Genomic DNA, 15,427 nt, shown 5'->3' on the forward strand with positions numbered 1-15,427 from the left:
GCTGGGATTGGCAGTGAAGCGTCAGCCCTTGCGTGCGGCGTGTCCCGCGCTTCCGGTGTGGGTGGGTGGAGTGGCGCTGCCAAGATGGCGGTGCAGGCTGTGCACCTGGAGGCGGACGCCTTCCTGGTCTGCCTCAACCACGCGCTGAGCACTGAGAAGGAGGAGGTCATGGGGCTGTGCATCGGGGAGGTACCGGCTGGGCCGCGGGCAGGCGGGCTTCCAGAGCCGGGGCGCTGGGTACGCAGGGGTGCCCTTCCCCCCGGGTGCCTGGCCGCCTCTGCTCCCCATAGTCGAGGGGCTGGGCGTGTCCTCCACCCCGGGGATGCCAGCCTGCCCCCCAGTATAGATTAGGGGCTGGGTGTGTCCCCCACCCGGGGGGACAGTTCCAGTGTCTCTGCTCTTGCTCGGGAGAAGGGCAGCCACTGCCATTAGAACTAATGCGCCCTGCTCGGGTGGTAGCCCAACCACACCCGCCTCTCCAGTAGAAAGCTCTGTGTGTGTATGGGGTGCTTGTTAGTAGTACCGTGCCACCCCAAGGAAAGAATCTGTGTATGTGTAAGGAGGTCATGCTCCCCCAGCGTAGGACTCTGAGATTTAGGGACAAGGGGAGTGGGGATATATATACAGATAAAGAGCCAATGTTTACCTCAGGTAAACATTGGCTCTTTATCTATTGAGGGGGTGGGCTGTAATTTATTGGTTGGGGGACAACACGGACTTGTTAGTGGGGGATGACCCAACTGATAAGGTGTGTATTTTCTGGGTGCAGCATTTACTAGTGTTTGCTTGAGAGCACCAGCATTAATTGGGGGGATGGGGGATGTGCAGAGTCTAGCCAATAAGAGACCATTTCTGTATGTTCCAAGTCAAAGCAGCAGGTGAGTGTCTGGCCTGCAGAAAAGAGCATGGTTTGGGGCACCTGTGTGTTTTGACTTGATAAGTAGGTTTAGTTTTTGAGCAAGTGGGTATTGGATAGGTTTTTCATGCCCTGATTGACCTTAAAGTGAAATATGCAAAAAAGCAATTAAGTTACATCTTTACACAAAAGTAAACTTGCTAAATTCTGTCTTCGTGGGTGAACTTGATCCTCAGGGAATTGAAGAAATAATAGCAATGACCAAAGCTGGCATAGCATAGACATGTTCTGCGTAAGCATTTCTTGCACAGCTCTGGTAATATGTGCCTCACTCTTGCTCCGGAGCCTACATCTGGCTACTCTTGTCTTGGCTATCTTTTCAGTAGTTAGCAACTTGTGCCAATTCAGCTGTGAGACTGGTGTGACAGACACCCTAAACTCATAGCTTCAAGAATTTTAAATTCATGTTTTCAGAAGTGAAAACCTAGAATAAGTAACCCATTGAAAAACCTATTCCTATGTTTTAAGAGATCTAAGATGGAAAGCATAGTTTTTTTAATAAAGACATGATTGCAGCACCTTCTTTGAGAAGTTGATTCACTGAGAGAGATGAGTGACGCTTCCTCCTTCATTTATTATTAGGTTGATACCAGCAGAATTGTTCATATTCATTCTGTGATCATCCTGCGACGTTCAGATAAGAGGAAGGATCGAGTCGAGATTTCTCCGGAGCAGCTTTCAGCTGCTTCTACTGAAGCAGAGATATCCTTTTACAGAGACTGTAGCCAGAAAGGGCCATGTTCAGTAGGAAGCTTGTCAACAAGGTTTCTAGACCTCAAACCTGTTTGGTTTTAGTACCACCCTTGATTTACTGTAGTTAATATAAAGATGCCTACCACCTTTTCACATACACTCTGCCTGAGAGGCTGTCCTACAGCTCTCCACTGCTGCAGTCTCTTTCAACACTTTTTGAATTATGTGATGGAACCATATTGTAATTACCCGTTGTTCTTGATCACTTGGTTTTGTCACAAATATATTCAATGCTACAGTTTTTAATATGGGTAGAGAAGATCGTAGAATCATAGATGATGAGGGTTGGAAGAGACCTCAGGAGGTTGTATGGTCCAACCCCCTGCTCAAAGCAGGACCAACCCCAACTAAATCATCCCAGCCAGGGCTTTGTCAAGCTGGGCCTTAAAAACCTCTAAGGATGGAAATTCCACCATCTCCCTAGGTAACCCATTTCAGTGCTTCACCACCTTCCTAATGAAATAGTTTTTCCTAATAGCCAACCTAGACCTCCCCACTGCAACTTGTTCTGTCATCTGCCAACACTGAGAAAAGCCAAGCTCCAATCTCTTTGGAACCCCCCTTCAGGTAGTTGAAGGCTGCTATCAAATCCCCCCTCACTCTTCTCTTCTGCAGACTAAATAAGCCCAGATCCCTCAGCCTCTCCTCATAAACCATGTGTCCCAGCACCCTAATCATTTTTGTTGCCCTCCCCTGGACTCTCTCCAATTTGTCCACATCCTTTTTGTAGTGGGGGGCCCAAAACTGGACACAGTACTCCAGATGAGGCCTCACCAGTGCCAAATAGAGAGGAGAACTAGATAAATTCATGGAGGTTAAGTCCCTTAATGGCTGTTAGCCAGGATGGGTAAGGAATGGTATCCCTAGCCTCTGTTTGTCAGAGGGTGGAGATGGATGGCAGGAGAGAGATCACTTGGTCATTACCTGTTTGGTTCACTCCCTCTGGGGCACCTGGCATTGGCCACTATTGGCAGACAGGATACTGGGTCAGACCAAAGGTCCATCTAGCCCAGTATCTATTGAGGGGGTGTTCTTATGTTCTTAATGTTTAGACTAACACCCAAAGAATTCTAATTAATCCCTGGAGTTTTAGTTTAAGATTGCCTTTGTATTTTGAAGAAAGTTCACCTTTCACTTTTAGAATTGGCAAATGCAGCAAGAAAACTTCATGGAAAATGAAAGGTTAATAGGCTTGTGTTTTCAGGTTTGGTGTATTTGAAAACTCCCCCAGTAGAAAAGCCCTTTTTACATGTAATCTTTGTAATGGCAAGAGTCCAATTCTTTGGGTAGCTTACTAGCATTTGTTGTCATTTATTTCTATGTACAAATGCACATTGCTTCTGTTCAAGGAAGTGTTACATCTGTGAGGATGAGGTTGTCCATTGGTGACTACGAGGAAGACTGTTCCAGCACACACCATCACCTGTCATTCTTCCCTTTAATGTACTAAAATCAAATAATCCCTTGAGGACCATGTTTGGATTCTGCCCCGTGGTTATTTAACTTGCACAAGGGACATATAGTCTCTTCTGTTCTCTCACTGTTTTGAAAGTACCTTGACTGACACACAGATTGGCTGAGATTACAGGACGTTCCATGAGGGTTGTGGGCTGGTATCATTCTCATCCACACATAACTGTCTGGCCGTCTCATGTGGGTAAGGAGTGTCTCAGCCCAGAGCTTCATATGGATATGTGTTTCATTGTGAACAATACCACTTTGTCCAATTTTTTTTGTTAAAGTGATACTGTTGAAGTTTTTAATCCCACATTTTTCCCTACCTTCAAATTATCTAAAATGGGAAGTCCTCTGGATTCCTAAGGTAGGCAAAGTCTGTTTATAGGTGTTCTTCAAGACAGGAAGATCAGATCTGCAATCAGAAACACAAGGAACCGAAGGAGATACTCAAAGCTCTTTGGATGTCTTTATTTTTTCTAGTTGTACAGTAGAACATCAGAGTTATGAACGCCTCAGGAATGAAGGTTGTTCGTAACTCTGAAATGTTCATGACTCTGAACAAATGTTTACGGTTCTTTCAAAAGTTTACAATTGAACATTGACTTAATACAGCTTTGAAACAGTACTATGCAGAAGAAATATGCTGCTTTCCCTTTTTTTTTTTAGTAGTTTACGTTTAACACAATACTGTACTGTATTTGCTTTTTTATTTGGGTGGGGAGGGGAGGGTCTCTGCTGCTGCCTGATTGCTTACTTCCAGTTCCAAATGAGGTGTGTAGTTGACTGGTCAGTTTGTAACTCTGGTGTTCCTAACTCTAAGGTTCTACTGTACATAGATGTGTATGCTATAACAACAATGGAACAATACTTTTTCAAAGAGTTGTTGAAATCTGCTTGGGTGTCTGGTCACAGCTTTCATCTGCCTGTCTGTATACATGTTATACTCCTGGGGGAATACTGTGCTACTGCGCATGTGCATAATTAATGAGCCGCACATATTTTTAATTTTTGACAGAAGCTTTTTTCTGCACGAAAATGTTGCTGCAGTTCCATCTTTTGCCCACCAGAGGGCGCTGTGGTGATAGAACACAGCAGCAGCTCCTGTCCATCTTGGAAAGAGAAAGGTGCTGCCTTCTTCGCAGCACCTGTCGGGCCAGGTCAGGAGACAGGGGGAGACAGACAGCATGGGGTGCTGGAGGGGTCAGACAGGGGCTCATAAGGGGTAGTTGGGAAGGACAGACTGGGGCAGAGGCTGAATGGGAGTGGAGGCACAAGGGGGGAGGGGATGCAGAGCCACATGGTGATGGGGGAGGGGGTGAAGAGCCACATAGGGACAGGGATGGCTTAGTGGGGGCACAGAGACACATGGGGATGGGGGGGTGCAGGGACACACAGGGACAGGGAGTGACTGAGTGGGGGCACAGACACATGGGGACAGGGGAGTTGTTGGGAGGGGGCACAGAGACATGGGGAAGAGGGAGGGGGTGCAGGGCCACATGAGGATGTGGGGGAGTGGGTGTCTGAGTGGGGGTGGAGGGACTCGTGGACAGGATGCAAGGATACATAGGGGTGCAGGAACCCCTGGGAACAGGGGCAGATGTGCCTGACTCAATGGGAGAGGCTAGCGGTCAGCCAGAGTCTGCATGGGGGAAGCTCCCTAACAATCCCTCCCTGCCCCTGCAAAAAAAAGATGTTTCATACTTTTCCCACCCATACCCAACAACCCTCCAAGTTCACACCCAGGCTCTTCCCAGCAATTTACTTCCCTCTCCCTCAGCTCCTCCATTACTCCTGACTCCCACAGGCCTTTGCATTGCTTATGTATAAGTAGGAGCATTGCCAGCAGATCGAGGGACGTGATCGTTCCCCTCTATTCGACATTGGTGAGGCCTCATCTGGAGTACTGTGTCCAGTTTTGGGCCCCACACTACAAAAAGGATGTGAAAAAATTGGAAAGTGTCTGATTAGGGGACTGGAACACGACTTATGAGGAGCGGCTGAGGGAACTGGGATTGTTTAGTCTGCGGAAGAGAAGAATGAGGGGGGATTTGATAGCTGCTTTCAACTACCTGAAAGGGGGTTCCAAAGAGGATGGATCCAGACTGTTCTCAGTGGTAGCAGATGACAGAACGAGGAGTAATCGTCTCAAGTTGCAGTGGGGGAGGTTTAGGTTGGATATTAGGAAAAACTTTTTCACTAGGAGAGTGGTGAAGCACTGGAATGGGTTACCTAGGGAGGTGGTGGAATCTCCTTCCTTTGAAGTTTTTAAGATCAGGCTTGACAAAGCCCTGACTGGGATGATTTAGTTGGGGATTAGTCCTGCTTTGAGCAGGGGGTTGGACTAAATGACCTCCTGAGGTCCCTTCCAACCCTGATATTCTATGATTCTGAGGGGTGCGGGAATATGGTTCTGTATTGTAGTTTAAATGAATTATTACTCAGAATTCTGTATTAATATGCCTAGTAAGGAATCTATTTGTCAAAAACCATTTCCTGAATCTTTTTTGTTGTCTGTATTTGTTATAGAAATACTTGCTGACAGGTATTTTGAAATAAATGACCCAAAATAATTGAAACTGGTGTGATTACATTGTGTTATTTTGACAAAATACGCAGAATTGTGCAGAACTTTAAATTTTTAATGTTGCAGCGTTTTTAATTTTTTGGTGCAGAATTCCCCCAGGACTTTTTACTTCATTATTTCATGTTGCATTTTAAAGGATTTTAGCCTTGTTTTGTGTTAGATTGTTACTGGAAACTTTTAAATATTCCTTTAAAGTTGGTTTTAGAGTAGCAGCCGTGTTAGTCTGTATCCGCAAAAAGAAAAGGAGGACTTGTGGCACCTTAGAGACTAACAAATTTATTTGAGCATAAGCTTTCGTGAGCTACAGCTCACTTCATCGGATGCATTCAGTGGAAAATACAGTGGGGAGATTTATATACACAGAGAACATGAAACAATGGGTGTTACCATACACACTGTAACGAGAGTGATCAGGTAAGGTGAGCTATTACCAACAGGAGAGCGGGGGACCTTTTGTAGTGATAATCAAGGTGGGCCATTTCCAGCAGTTGACAAGAACGTGTGAGGAACAGCGGGTTGGGGGAAATAAACATGGGGAAATAGTTTTAATTTGTGTAATGACCCATCCACTCCCAGTCTTTATTCAAGCCTAAGTTAATTGTATCCAGGTTTCAGAGTAGCAGCCGTGTTAGTCTGTATTCGCAAAAAGAAAAGGAGTGCTTGTGGCACCTTGGAGACTAACAAATTTCTTTGAGCATAAGCTTTTGTGAGCTACAGCTCACTTCATCGGATGCATCCGATGAAGTGAGCTGTAGCTTACGAAAGCTTATGCTCAAAGAAATTTGTTAGTCTCTAAGGTGCCACCAGTACTCCTTTTCTTTTTTTTTAATTGTATCCAGTTTGCAAATTAATTCCAATCCAGCAGTCTCTCGTTGGAGTCTGTTTTTGAAGTTTTTTTGTTGAAGAATAGTCACTTTTAGATCAGAAATCGAGTGACCAAAGAGATTGAAGTGTTTTCCGACTGGTTTTTGAATGTTATAATTCTTGACGTCTGATTTGTGTCCATTTATTCTTTTACGTAGAGACTGTTCAGTTTAGCCAATATACATGGCAGAAGGGCATTGCTGGCACATGATGGCATATATCACATTGGTAGATGTGCAGGTGAACGAGCCTCTTATAGTGTGGCTGATGTGATTAGGCCCTATGATGTTGTTCCCCGAATAGATATGTGGACACATTTGGTAACGGGCTTTGTTGCAAGGATAGGTTCCTGGGTTAGTGGTTCTGTTGTGTGGTGTGTGGTTGCTGGTGAGTATTTGCTTTAGGTTGGGGGGCTGTCTGTAAGCAAGGACTGGCCTGTCTCCTAAGATCTGTGAGAGTGATGGGTCGTCCTTCAGGATAGGTTGTAGATCCTTGATGATGCATTGGAGAACTCAGTGATGCAGTGCAGAACACAATGCCATCCACAGCCTCAGAAACAACTCTGACATCATAATCAAAAAGGCTGACAAAGGAGGTGCTGTCATCATCATGAATAGGTCGGAATATGAACAAGAGGCTGCTAGGCAGCTCTCCAACACCACTTTCTACAAGCCTTTATCCTCTGATCCCACTGAGGGTTACGAAAACAAACTACAGCATTTGCTCAAGAAACTCCCTGAAAAAGCACAAGAACAAATCCGCACAGACACACCCCTGGAACCCCGACCAGGGGTATTCTATCTGCTACCCAAGATTCCCACCCCCCCCGTGCTGTTCCTCAGACGTTCTTGTCAATTTCTGGAAATGGCCTACCTTTTTTATCACTACAAAAGGTGTCCCCCGTCCCCCCCACCCCCGCTCTCCTGCTGGTAATAGCTCACCTTACCTGATCACTCTCATTACAGTGCGTATGGTAACACCCATTGTTTCATGTTCTCTGTGTATATAAATCTCCCCACTGTATTTTCCATCGAATGCATCCGGTGAAGTGAGCTGTAGCTCACGAAAGCTTATGTTCAAATAAATTGGTTAGTCTCTAAGGTGCTACAAGTCCTCCTTTTCTTTAAAGTTGGCTGTTTTTTGGACCTGGAGAGGTATTCTTTTAAACCAAAACTCCCCCCCCAAAAATCCATTTGACTAGAATGAAAATAAAAAGCAGTATCTGGAAAGGTGGCAAATCTTTGCCTGGTGCTTCAGGTGACTGGCACAGTCCTTCACTGCTTAGCAGCAGCCTGTTTGTTTTGTTTTCATTCACACCTGCAGATGTTCGCACTCAAGCCATGTATCAGATGATGGACCAGGGCTTTGTGGGGCTCATCTTCTCCTGTTTCATTGAGGACAAAAACACAAAGGTAGGCAACTTGCAAATGGAGAGAAACCCTTCATATGCCAGTTTGAAGCTTCAGCTTTGATGCAGAACTGAAGTCTTATGTTTAACTCTGAATGGTATCTGAAATAAGGGTTCGCTCTGGAGCTGGGTCAGGGGCCTGCTGGCATGTAATCAATGTAAATGCAGCACAGATGTGAATTAATCTCCAGGCTAGTTTGGTCACAAATATATTCAATGCTACAGTTGAATATGGTTAGAGAAGATGCTCTGGAGGAAGCAAACTTGTGTTTAGCTCCAATTTATAATTGGCAAATGTAGCAAGAAAACTTGATGGGAAATGATAGGTTAATAGGTTTGTGTTTTCAGGGTTGTTGCATTTGAAAATTTCCCCAGTAGAATTCTGCAGCCTGTAGATTGTTTCATAGCTCTGCTGGTGTTTGAGCTCTGGGACCAGACATTTTGTGCATCAAAAAAAAAGGTAACTTACTGCATCACAATAACACATTCCAGTCAGTATAGACTTCTTTTGTCCTGTTTTTCAGGCCTGTTGTGTCTAATTAGTTCAGAGTATTTTGTCAAACGTCATTGTCCCCTGTGAGAGGCTAACCGTTGGGATGAACTGGGAATGAAATGTTGCCTTTAACCAGGTTTTCCAGGTTTTTTTGGTTTAATCAGATGGTTCTGATTTAAGAGTTTTCATATGATAGTTAATATAATCTATAGTGCAGGGGTTCTCAAACCGAGGGTCGGGACTCCTCAGAAAGTCATGAGGTCATTACATGGGGGGTCGTGAGCTGTCAGCCTCCACCCTAAATCCTGCTTTGCCTCCAGCATTTATAATGGTGTTAAATATATAAAAAAGTGTTTTTAATTTATAAGGAGGGGTCACACTCAGCGGCTTGCTATGTGAAAGGGGTCACCAGTACAAAAGTTTGAGAACCATTGCTGTAGTGAGTGTCTCAGTATTTGCTTATTAAGAATTTTTCTCTCCTCCTTCCTCACCCAAAAGTGGTACATTTGAACTATCAGCGAAAGTATTATTTGAAAGTTTGGATTTCAGGTGAGCTCTCATTGCCCATAGTCTGATGTTTACCTCTGCTGATTCTTTTAGACAGGCCGGATACTCTACACCTGTTTCCAGTCAATTCAGGCTCAGAAGAGCTCAGAGTAAGCACTGTTTGAAAATATTCTTAACATTCGTCTCTCAGGAGAGAAATGATCAGTCTCTTCTGTCTCCTTTTAATTGTCAGCTTTCCTCGGTTAACTTAAATAAGTAGTACTATTACTGTTTGATCATCTGAACGTAGAACTAAATGTTGTGTTAATCCCAGTAATTATGGATGCCTAAAGGAGATCTCATTTCCTGCTTGAAATTGGACAAATTTCTAAAGGGGAATCTAAGCCATAGGAGCCTTAGAGTTCATACACCTATCAGAGGCTGTCGCCAGTGCTGACTTCCTAGCTACTCTTTTTTTTTCCCCCCATTCCTAAAGTGGGGAATGAGTACTATTGAAAACTGCTTCTCGTCTGTCAGTCAGCATGAGCAAGCCTGCCCAGCAGCAAAGTTATGGTGATGTCACTGTTGGGCAAGCCATTACTGCTGTATGGGATATCTGACTGGCTAAAGCAGCAGACCACAAGGGTAGGGGCAGTAACTTGTACATGATCACCGTGCAGGTATGAGAGGATTGAAATTCCTATTCATGTTGTTCCCCATGACACCATTGGCAAGGTGTGCCTGGAATCGGCGGTGGAGCTGCCCAAGATCTTGTGCCAGGAGGAGCAAGATGCATACAGGAGAATTCACAGGTAGGGGGAGTCAGGGTCACTTCCCTCCCACAGCACCAGAGGGTCTAGTTGATGACAATAGCTTTTAAGGTTAATATACTTGCCCCTCATAGTCCTTTGTCCTGAGCAGAGCACAAGTGTAGAAAGAAATAAAGGGTTAGCTATACCTAGTATCATGAGGGACCTTGAAGCTAGCTCTCAGTCCTAAAGTCCTGCTCTTTACCATATGCGTTTGTATGTCTGGCTAATGACTCCTGCTCCCTGAGGTGCCTCTGCAGGGGCACTAGTTTCAAAAAGTTCTTCCAAAGCTATCATCTGTAAGCCTGATAAGACTGCAACTCCTTGCTTAGTGGAATGTATCTCAGGCCCCACTCCCAGAGATAGAGAAGCTACAGCTAGCGGCTTTTCTACTAGCATAGAAAAGGGTAAGGAGCCTGCATAATGTGACAGTGATGCTGATACTAAGGCAACTGCATGATCCTCTCATGATCTTGGTTATCAAAGTGTGATAGGAGTGAAAATGGCTGATCAGAAGGGAAGGTATGTGAGAAATAAGACCAAATGCTAGTAGGATTACCGCCCTCCTGTCATAAGCCTCTGTCTATGGAGTTCAGCATGGAGAATGCGTGATACTCATTGTAATACATGGTTTGATGTGGCGTAATCAATGCAGTGGAATTCCCATTAAGTAAGGGTGAGTAGTTCCAAAGTGCCTGTGGTTTTAGACTCTTGTAGGTGGCTGTCTTCAGTAATTCAGGTTCACCCCTAATACTCAGTTCATTGCTGTCTTGTCACTAGCTATGTTTTGTTCTTTCCCTTAGCCTCACCCATCTAGACTCTGTAACCAAGATTCACAATGGCTCAGGTAAGGGTTCCTCTTCTGGGGATGAGAGTTGAATTATGGATGCTGGACTGAGAGTTGAATTATGAGTCATCTTGTGGTCTTGAAAAATGGTCATTTTGGGTCTGTCTGTAGAGGTCAGTAGATGACAATGTGTATCACCGTGGATTGTAACCATGTGTCCACTTGGAGATGTTCGGCATTGAGCCAGCCTGTGAACAGATTACTTCACCCAAGTTTAGCACTATGTTTTGATCTTGCCAAGTAGTTCATGTCTTGCTCCACAGCTTGGCTGACATTCAAACTTGTCCATTCTTATATTGGGGGCTAGGGAAGTTCAGCAGTGAATCAAATTATTCATTAACATTTCTGGTGTTTGGAAGGGTGAGGGCAACTGACTTCTAAGGTGGGCTAAATCACAAATGGAATGAACTGGGTGGCCTCCTTCAGTTTATCCATTTGGTTTTAAACCATGATAGAATTTGATTTGGTGTTACAACAGCACAGGGTATTGTAGTATGGATGCATCTTAAAGATTACTCCTGGGGGAATTCATGCTCCCTGCAGATATATTTGCTTCCCCTCAGAAAAATGACTTTTTGTCAGGGAACATAAAAAGGGGAAGCAAAGGGAAGCAGCAAGAGCGGTCACGAGGCCCTCTCCAACAGGGCAGGTACATTGTTTCGGGGGCCCGGAGCAGCTGGTGGAGAGGTAAATCACTGCCGAGCCCCAGGCCCCGTCCTCTACCCCCCCAACCTTCCACTGAGCCCCAATCACCTTCACCTGGACTTCCCTGCAGAGTCCCATTGCTCTTGTACACGGAGGCCCCCGTTGACCCGTTTGCATCCAGATCCTCCCCACATCCGGTCCCCCCACTGAGTTGCCCGCACCCAGATTACCCCACACAGAACCTGATCACCCCACACTAAGCCCCTTCATGACTGAGCCTGCCTACCCACACCTGATGTGCCTGGTGTGGAGGGGCAGGACCTTGGGATGTTTCTGGGTCAGGCCCGGACCTTGCGGTATGTCAGGGTTGGGTGCAGCCTCACCACTGAGTCCATACCCCTTGGTCGGGGGGAGGGAAAGGGGCTGCAAGGAGATCTCCCACCTCTGTGTAGCCAGTGGTCTGTGCTCCAGGATGGCAGTGGGGAGCCTCCACATTTATTTATTGACAAATCTTGCAGAATTTTCAAATACTGGTTGCAGAATTTTAATTTTTTTTGCGCATAATTCCCTCAGGAGTAATCTTAGAGATGTATTGGTCCGGAATTGAAATCAGGGTAAAGGGGGCCAATCCATTCTCCTGCGGACACCTGGTGCTTCTGCATGTGAGTTACACCAATGTAGGCTTCTGTGTGGTCATACATCACTGAATGGAAGTAGGTCTCATTAGTTCCATAGCATTTAACTCTGATCTCCATAGGATGGAGTGGTGGTCTACCAGAAGAATGGCCAATGTCATGTCTAACTTTCAGTGTAAAATATGTCTTCATTATATAAGATTCTCTTTCCCCTATTGACTGAATAAGGCTACGTTTTAGTCACAGGTATTTGTAGTAAAAGTCATGGACAGGTCACAGGCAGTAAACAAAAATTCATGGCCTGTGACCTGTCCATGATTTGTACTATATACTCCTGACTAAATCTTGGGGAGGGGGTTAGCCTGGGAGGGAAGGGGTTCCTGGGCGGGGGAGCCGCATGTGTCGGGGAGGGAAGCGGCAGCCTGGGAGGGGCACTGCGGATGCTGCGGGGGCAGGATCCTGCTGGTGCAGGATCCTGCTGGTGCTGGGAGGGTGGTTGACAGGGCTGGCAGGCTCCGTACCCAGCTCCGTGCCTCCCCAGAAGCAGCGACATCCCTCAGCTCTGGCAGAGGTGAGGCCAGGCAGCTCTGCATGCTGCCTCCTCCCCAAGCACTGCTCCACAGCTCCTACTGGCCAGGAACCACAGCCAATGGGAGCTGCGGGGGTGGTGCCTACAGGCAGAGCCCCCTCCACTCTAGGAGCCAAGGGGTGTCGCCACTTCCAGGGAGCACCCCTGAAGTAAGCGCCACCCGGAGCCTGTTTGTATGTCATTTTTTATTGTATGTCCCCAAAGGGCATCGAAAACTCAGGGTTAAATAGTTTTTATAAGTATTTTCCCCTCCTCCCCCTCGGACTGGTAGCTGTTGTTTAACCCTTGTCTGTGAGGATCAATGATGTCTCATGAAATACTGTTGTGAAACCTTTCTGCTTAAGTTTTGCAATTCTGCAGCCGGGTGAGAGATTCTTCCTCCTGTGCTGACATGTTGTTTTGTGTATTTTCCAGTGTTCACCAAGAATCTCTGCAGCCAAATGTCTGCTATCAGTGGTCCCCTCCTGCAGTGGCTGGAGGACAGACTGGAGCAGAACAAACAGCGGGTGCAGGAACTGCAGCGAGAGAAAGAGGAGCTCATGGAAGAACTAGCTGCCCTGGAGTGAAGAGGCAACCCCAGACCCTTTTAAAAAAAAAAAAAAAAAAAAAAATAGTAGTCAATAGGATTGGACAAGAGTGACGTGGCTGACGTGTAGTCTGTCTTGCCTTTCTCTGAAGATGCTAGTTGTTCCTCTCATCTCGCTTCATGTGACAGCTCCAAAAACACTTCCACAAGACAACCAAGGGCTCATATCTGTCTCCAACTAGATGGAAAGCCTTGTGCTGCCTGTGTGAAAAGTCTACTCTCTGAGTGCACAAAGGAGCAATCCAGCACCACCCTAACCAGGGTGATTCAGCAGCACGCTCTTGGGAAGAGAGCATAGCTCTAGGCGGGGGATACCTAGTACATTTATTTGGTTCCCTTCTCCCCTGTTATTCAACACAAATCTTTTTCCCTTTTATATATATTGCTGGGAGCCTGGAACCAGAGGATCATGGATGGGGTAACAGCTGCACTTCTACAGTGATCATGACTTCTCCGTTGTAGCAAATAAATGAAGCAACTTGCTAGTCATGGTCAGAGAAGGGGGAGGGAGGTGGTGCTATGCCATTGACATTGCCAATTTTGCGTCCTTTTGGTAGCTCCAGTTGACAGGTAGTGGCTTGATGTCCAGTAACTTTCTGGATTACTGATTGCCTACTCTTGCACATGTGCTAGGGTGGGGGTAGATGTGGCCAAGATGAACGGGGGCTTAAGGTTTATGCCTCCTGTATTTCAAACCAAATAAAGAAACCCAAAGTGAGGGCAGTTTGAGAGTGGAATTGAGTTGGAAGCTGCACCAAACACAGTGCGAGTGCTGCAGTTTGAGTGTTCTGTTTCCTGTTTCCTTCAGGATCTCTCACTATAGTTGTACCCTGGTCACTGAGCTGCTTCCCACTGCTGAACTGGACTGGATGGGTGACATTGTTTTACAGAGAGGAGTATGTGGGGGGAGAGCAGCTGTGACAGATAATGAAAACTTCTTCTTGTGTCCTGAGCTCCATTGCAAAGGTTTGTTTGCAGTAGTTTGCAGTTATTTTCAACTTCAAGTTTAAATTACCCTTTGCGTTTTCCTCCTTAGTGGGTTTTCAAGCAGGGTTTACCATCCGCCACCAGCCACATAAATATCTACCACTACTGAGGGGGAAGCCTGTATCAAGGGCTCTTGCGTATCCCAGAGTGATTTGGAGACAAACTGCATATTTAAAAGCTTTCTGTTTAAACTCCTTGTATTTGTGGTTTTTAAACTGAAACCATTAGCTGCTCAGAAAAAGTGGTATTCACATTTCAAAAAACATAAACTGCACATAATGCTGGGGCCCTCCTGACGCATAAGGTGCTCCAATGCACTCTATAGCAGTGGTTCTCAAAGCCGGTCCGCCGCTTGTTCAGGGAAAGCCCCTGGCGGGCCGGACCGGTTTGTTTACCTGCCGCGTCTGCAGGTTCGGCTGATCGCGGCTCCCACTGGCTGCGGTTCGCCGCTCCAGGGCAATGGGGGCTGTGGGAAGGACGGCCAGCATGTCCCTTGGCCTGCGCTGCTTCCCGCAGCCCCCATTGGCCTGGAGCAGCGAACCGCAGCCAGTGGGAGCTGCGATCAGCCGAACCTGCGGACGTGGCAGGTAAACAAACCGGTCCGGCCCGCCAGGGGCTTTCCCTGAACAAGTGGCGGACCGGCTTTGAGAACCACTGCTCTATAGCATGCCTATAACTTATCTTGCCACTTTGGGCAACCCATTAATTAAACTGTAGTCAGTTTAAAAAAAAACAGGTTAAAGATATTCTTACAATTAAAAGCAACTGCTGTAATTAGTGAGGCTAATGCATTTGAACAATGCTCTAGTGGCAATAGGCTGAAGCCATATAGGACATATCTATTCTGAGGAAAATTTCTAATCTATTTTAAATTCAGTTCAAATAAGTTGACTTTAAAACTTGTTAGAACTGCAGCATAGACCCAGTTGAAGACAGCCTGACTTTTTACTTGTGCCAGTTTAATCAAAATGGCCCAGGCCACCTTTTTCTATTGTACAACGCCTAGTGAAATAGGAATCCATGACTGGAGCTGCTAGGCATTGTAGGCATTACTGTGCTATAAATAAACTGCCTGCATCAGTCTGCACTGTGGTTCTAACCAGTTTCAATTTTGGCTTAGGTGAATTGGTTTTAGAACTTTCCCCAGCATAGACATACCTCACAATGGTGGGAGCACGTTGGGACTGGAACCACAGTGCTGAGCCACTCAGGTTTAGATATGGCATTGTTTATTTTATAAAGAAAAGTCTGGTTTTGGTGATTTTCTAGCACAGCCTTAGAATCTAATTTTAATGGGGTTTAAGCTTTGATGTTTTTCTTTTTAAAAACGACATGATCAGGAAGGACAGGCAGGGCAGAAAAGGTGG

At 45.9% G+C, this 15,427-nt stretch overlaps 1 protein-coding gene across 2 annotated transcripts; it reads left to right on the forward strand.

Annotated features, from left to right (window-relative positions):
- The first annotated feature begins 33 nt into the window (after positions 1-33).
- BRCC3 (BRCA1/BRCA2-containing complex subunit 3) lies at positions 34-14,200 on the forward strand. Of its 2 annotated transcripts, none has more exons than XM_074964309.1 (8): positions 34-189; positions 1,499-1,618; positions 3,239-3,326; positions 7,899-7,987; positions 9,077-9,132; positions 9,643-9,774; positions 10,575-10,618; positions 12,902-14,197. In XM_074964309.1, the coding sequence occupies exons 1-8, from the start codon at positions 85-87 to the stop codon at positions 13,051-13,053; spliced, it is 786 nt and encodes a 261-aa protein (XP_074820410.1). In that variant the 5' UTR covers positions 34-84; the 3' UTR covers positions 13,054-14,197. The 2 variants fall into 2 exon arrangements, with proteins under 2 accessions (XP_074820410.1, XP_074820409.1); XM_074964308.1 differs by having other exon boundaries at positions 70-237; positions 12,902-14,200.
- Positions 14,201-15,427: the final 1,227 nt, after the last annotated feature.

This window comes from Natator depressus, chromosome 9 (assembly GCF_965152275.1).
Source record: "Natator depressus isolate rNatDep1 chromosome 9, rNatDep2.hap1, whole genome shotgun sequence".
Lineage (NCBI taxonomy): Eukaryota > Metazoa > Chordata > Testudines > Cheloniidae > Natator > Natator depressus.

Coding starts and splice junctions, on each gene's coding strand:
- BRCC3 (XM_074964308.1), top strand. CDS start 85: ATGGCGGTGCAGGCTGTGCACCTGGAGGCGGACGCCTTCCTGGTCTGC. Junction 238..1,498: donor TTCCAGAGCCGGGGCGCTGG/GTACGCAGGGGT, acceptor ATTTATTATTAG/GTTGATACCAGCAGAATTGT. Junction 9,133..9,642: donor CAGGCTCAGAAGAGCTCAGA/GTAAGCACTGTT, acceptor ATCACCGTGCAG/GTATGAGAGGATTGAAATTC.